Source organism: Mus pahari, chromosome 1 (assembly GCF_900095145.1).
Source record: "Mus pahari chromosome 1, PAHARI_EIJ_v1.1, whole genome shotgun sequence".
Classification (NCBI taxonomy): domain Eukaryota; kingdom Metazoa; phylum Chordata; class Mammalia; order Rodentia; family Muridae; genus Mus; species Mus pahari.
The window spans coordinates 16977938-16982677 of NC_034590.1; the positions used below are offsets into that span (position 1 = coordinate 16977938).

Below are 4740 nucleotides of genomic sequence, written 5' to 3' on the forward strand. Positions count from 1 at the left end.
CACATCACCCTTCCCTGATCTCAGAGCTCAGTCTCTTCTGTCTTCCAATATGGACTGAAGACCAGTGGCACACCCAGTATCCTCAAGGCCTTTAGCATCAGATTGGAAATCTTGAGGCATCCCAGCCTCATGGACTGAGCAGCCACTGGTTCTCAAGTCTCTTCATTGTGAAGACAGCCATTGTTGGACTGTCCAGGCTGCATCATGAAAGTCAGTCTAGTCAGTCCTTCCCATGACAGAGCTGCTCTGTCAGCTCTGCTCCTCTAGAGAACCCTGACTAACCCACAGCTTCTATGGCCATGTCTTTTTGTGTGTGACCTAGTGGGTTTAACTGGGATTGCTCACAGGAGTCTGAGAAACGTGTTAGTGGCTATACCACTGAAGAAAATGTCTGCTTCCCCTAGCAATCACTAGCCGCCTGTAGATCCTCAGGAAGAGGCACGGCCTCGGGAGCCTCTCCCAAGTGTTTGCTTTTCTTTTTCAGACAGAGACATTCTTAGACTACAAGCCTGGGCTGGCCTGTGATTCCCCCGTAACTAATTTCTATCTGGGTCCTCATTGTGACCTAGCTTAGGACTCACACCAGCAGACAGCTTCGGCATGGGTTTTTGTGGTGGAACTTACCCTGGAGGCTGAGAAACATGCTTGAGAAGGTTTGAACTGAGGTTCTCCACCAGAGACAGCCCAGACCTCAGGGCTGAAAGGGCACTGGACAAGGAGTCCGCAGCATGCCCTCCTCTCAGTCCGTGTCGCCTTCTGTGGCCTGGTATAGAGTGCTATGTGTTCAAGGCTGGCTTTGAACTTGTAGCCCTCCCTACTCAGCCTCCCTGGTGCTGTGCTTATAGAGTTTTACCACCGCACCAAGGAGGGAAGGAGTACTTATGAGACGTACTAGTTAAGGGCTGCTTAGGGTTTCAGTTGGTGGACAACCTGATTACAACTGGGTAGGAGAAACACCTGCTATCTTGATTTACACATAGTCCTGGGCCAGTGTGATGGCTGCCCCCCAAAACGTGCTTGATGCTTTGAGTTAGGTTTCCTAAGACCTACAAGGTAGAAGGAGTCAACCCCAGAATGTTGTTCTCTGACTTCTACACACACACACATAGACAGAGGGGAGGGGGAGGGGGAGGGGGAGGCATACACACAAAGCAAGCGTGTGAGAGAATGGAAACTCTAGTCAGTGGGCTCATCCCGGACAACAGACAACTGCTCCTCAGAACAGCACGAGAGAGCCCAACTGCGATGGGAAAATGCTCAGCTGACCCCAACCCAAACTGCTGAGCTGCAGAAACCATAAAAGGAATTTTGGTTTTGAGATTTACTTATTTAACATGTGTGACGGTTTGTATACGCTTGGCCCAGGGAATGGCACAGTTAGGAGGTATGACCTTGTTGGAGGAAGTGTGTCACTGTGGGGGTGGGCTTTGAAACCCTCATCCTAGATGTGTGGAAGCCAGTATTCTCCTGTTTGCCTTCGGACCAAGGTGTAGAACTCTCAGCTCTTCTTACACCGTGCCTGCCTGGATGCTGCCATGCTCCTGTCTTGGTGATAATGGACGGAACCTCCGAACCTGTAAGCCAGAGCCAATTAAATGTTGCCCTTATAAGAGTTGCCTTGGTCATGGTGTCTGTCCACAGCAGTAAAACCCTAACTGAGGCAATGCATGAGCGTTTTGCTTGCATGTTTGACTAAGCTTGGTTCTAGCATAGATCAGAAGAGGGTATAGGATCCCCTGCATCTGAAGTATGGACAGCTGTACATTAGTATATGGGCTCTGGGAATCAAAATCGGATCCACTGTAGGAGCTACCAGTGCCCTTAACCACTGAGCCATCTCTCCAGCCCCATGTGGCTTTTGTTTTTTAAACGCCTTTACACTTGAAAGGGGATGTTCCTCAATTAGCAAAAACTGGCTAATACATTCTATTTCTAGTCAAACTAAGGAAGGGCGGACAGAGCTCTCGCATTTTGTCCCTCTGAGGAAGTTACATCGCATACTTAACAGACTATTGCCCAGATCTCGGTCACATGGCTAGATATAGTTGCAAAGGATACTGGGAAATGTAGTCTTCGTTTTCACTATTCACCATTTGGGAAGTAGATGCTGATGCCAATACTGAGAAGGCTCCTGAGGGTGGGTTGCTGGGAGGAATTCCTGGTGATAGAAGCTTGTCTCAGAAGTTAATGTATTTGCTTACAGACAATGAAGGGGGACTTCTAGTTTGAACTGTAAGGTTTCTACCCTCTGCTGCGGTATTGGCCTCAGGGACGGGATGACTGATAAAACCGTCTTCCCCAAACACTGTAGCCAGGGCAGAAGATAGAGACTGGAAATCTTTCTGCTGGAAATCTCTGCCAATGAAGACATAGAGGAAGGGGTTGCGGCAGCCCAAGGTGAAGGCAGCCCATGAGACGAGCCCCGTCTTGGGGTAGTGGGGCTGCCGTAGAGACGTCAGAAGCACTGACTTCACCAAGAGCACCACGCTAAAAGGGAACCAGAAGATGAGGAAGGCGCTTACAACCACCAGCAGCAGCTTCGTGGGCCGCCTTGCGTGCACCCAGCCCTCCATCCCAAACCTGGACCGGATGCAGTGGGCACAGACGCTGACGACGGTCAGGAGTACCAGGAAGCCAAGCAGCAAGTGGGTGATGGCTAGTGCTGTCTGTTGCTAGGCAACCGTTGCACTCCAATCCTGCCCTGTCTCTTTCTCTGAATTGGAGTCGAAGGAGCAGCATTCACAGCCACGTAGTTTCCCAGTAGTTCAGAACTTCAAGTATAGGAAACAGGCAACAGGTTCCAGCAGCCACACCAGCGTGGACAGCCATAGGGCTCGCTGCACCGTTCTGTGGTTTCTGGTCCACACGCGGTACAGCACCAAAATGCAGGGATCCACAGAGATGATCCACAGCAAATCGATGCTGACAAAGAAGGTGAGAACTGAAAAGGCCATGTAGAGTTTACAGACCATGTTAGCAGAAGGCCACCAGCCATAGACCATGATACACATGGAAATGGGCACAGACAAGAGGACAGTAAAGTCAGCCAGGGCCAGGCTGAAGAACCAGATCATGGTGACCATGAGGGCCATGCAGAATACAGCCATCCACTGCACCAGCCCATTGCCCAGGACTCCAGCAACACAGGACACAAACAGGACAGTGATGGTGAGCTAGCAGAGATACCACACCTCCCAAGCTGGCATTTCTTGCAGAAGAAGAAATACCACATGTCAGAGTCACTGATGACATCTCACTAAAGTCCATGCCCCACTCCCCAAGACAAAGCCATTCATGTCTTCACATTGTATGTGTGGGGGTGGGGGTTAGGGGTTCCTGCCTTGTAGGTAAGGTCTCTACCACATAGCCACACCCAAGCCCCTCACTGGAGGTTTCTAGGCAATAAGGCACAATAAATGAATAGCCAGAAGGTCATAGGAGGATACTGAAACAGTGAAAATAATTAAGTAGAAATTCAAAAAGCTCAAAAAACAATTGGAATTGTTTACATTTTACAGACTGGGAATGAAATTAATGACTTTGAAGACAAGTCAACAGATATGATCCAACCGAAGGAAGAGAAACCATGAAAGAAAAGCAAGTAGAGTCTCGGGGCATACACATATTATTCTAGCTGCTCGGGAGGCTGAGGCAGGAGAGTCACAGGTAAAGATCTGCCTGACCTGCAGAATAAAGTTAAGGCCAGGCCAGCCCAAGAAACCTAGTGAGACCTATATCAAGGTAGATATGAGAACAACGCAGGAGATGCGGGTCAGGAGCTGCCCCTGTCTAGGATATCCCACTGAAGGGCAAGGGGATGATTCAGGTACACCCTTACCTAGAATTCCCCAGTAGGGCCTGGGGTGTGGCTCAACTACAGAGGGCTGGTGTGAGGCCTGGAGTTCAATTCCCCAGAATAACAACAAAACAAACCATAAATAAACATATAAATACCTAAATAAACAAATAAACAAGAGGATTGGGAGAAACACTGTGAGGCTACTCTAAAAGCATAGGCATCCAGATATGGTATACATCTGTAATCCCGAATTACAGATTGGGGGGTAGAGTATTAAAAAGGCGTAGTATTTTAAGGCTAACCTTTGGATGGGGCATGCATTTCTAGAAATACTGACCTCAAATTTACTAAATGAAGTGGAAGCCATGAATTTACAGATACCCGTATCGACTCCCAGTCTGGTGGCAGCTGTGGCACTGGGCAGAATGAGTTTGTCACTGCAGGCTACACCATGCCAGGTGGGGAGAGGGCTATAAGGCAGAACAGGTCTGTAGACACAGCGTGGCTGGTGAAATGTTTGCTGCCCAGTTATGGGGACCTGAGTTTAGTCTCCGACACCCACAGGAAAGCCGTGACTGGGCAGTGCAAGTTTCTAATCCCATTGTCGGGAGACAGAGACGGGAGGATCCCTGGGCCTCACGGAACGGACACTCTAGGCAACTCAGTCCCAGGACAATGAGAAAGCCCAGTGAAAGGAGGACATCCGAGCAGGGACGGCCAGCCTCACCTGTGCAGAGGAGTGGACCCTGCTCTCTGGATACAGTAAACAAACATTTTCTCACTAAGTCCCAGTACTTGGTTTTTGTTTTGTTTTGTTTTTGTTTTTGTTTTTGTTTTTTGCTGTTGCTCTTTTTATTATTATTATTATTATTATTTTCTTTATTTACATTTCAAATGCTATCCCGAAAGTTTCCCATACCCCTCCCCCCACCTCTGTTCCC

At 48.8% G+C, this 4740-nt stretch overlaps 1 protein-coding gene across 1 annotated transcript in view; it reads right to left on the minus strand.

Moving 5' to 3' along the window:
* Positions 1-2177: 2177 nt before the first annotated feature.
* Positions 2178-4740, minus strand: part of Gpr32 (G protein-coupled receptor 32) — a 24862-nt gene continuing 22299 nt past the window's right edge. Inside the window, 1 exon segment of the mRNA XM_029535744.1 lies at positions 2178-3173. Coding sequence (XP_029391604.1) covers positions 2178-3173 — 996 coding nt within the window.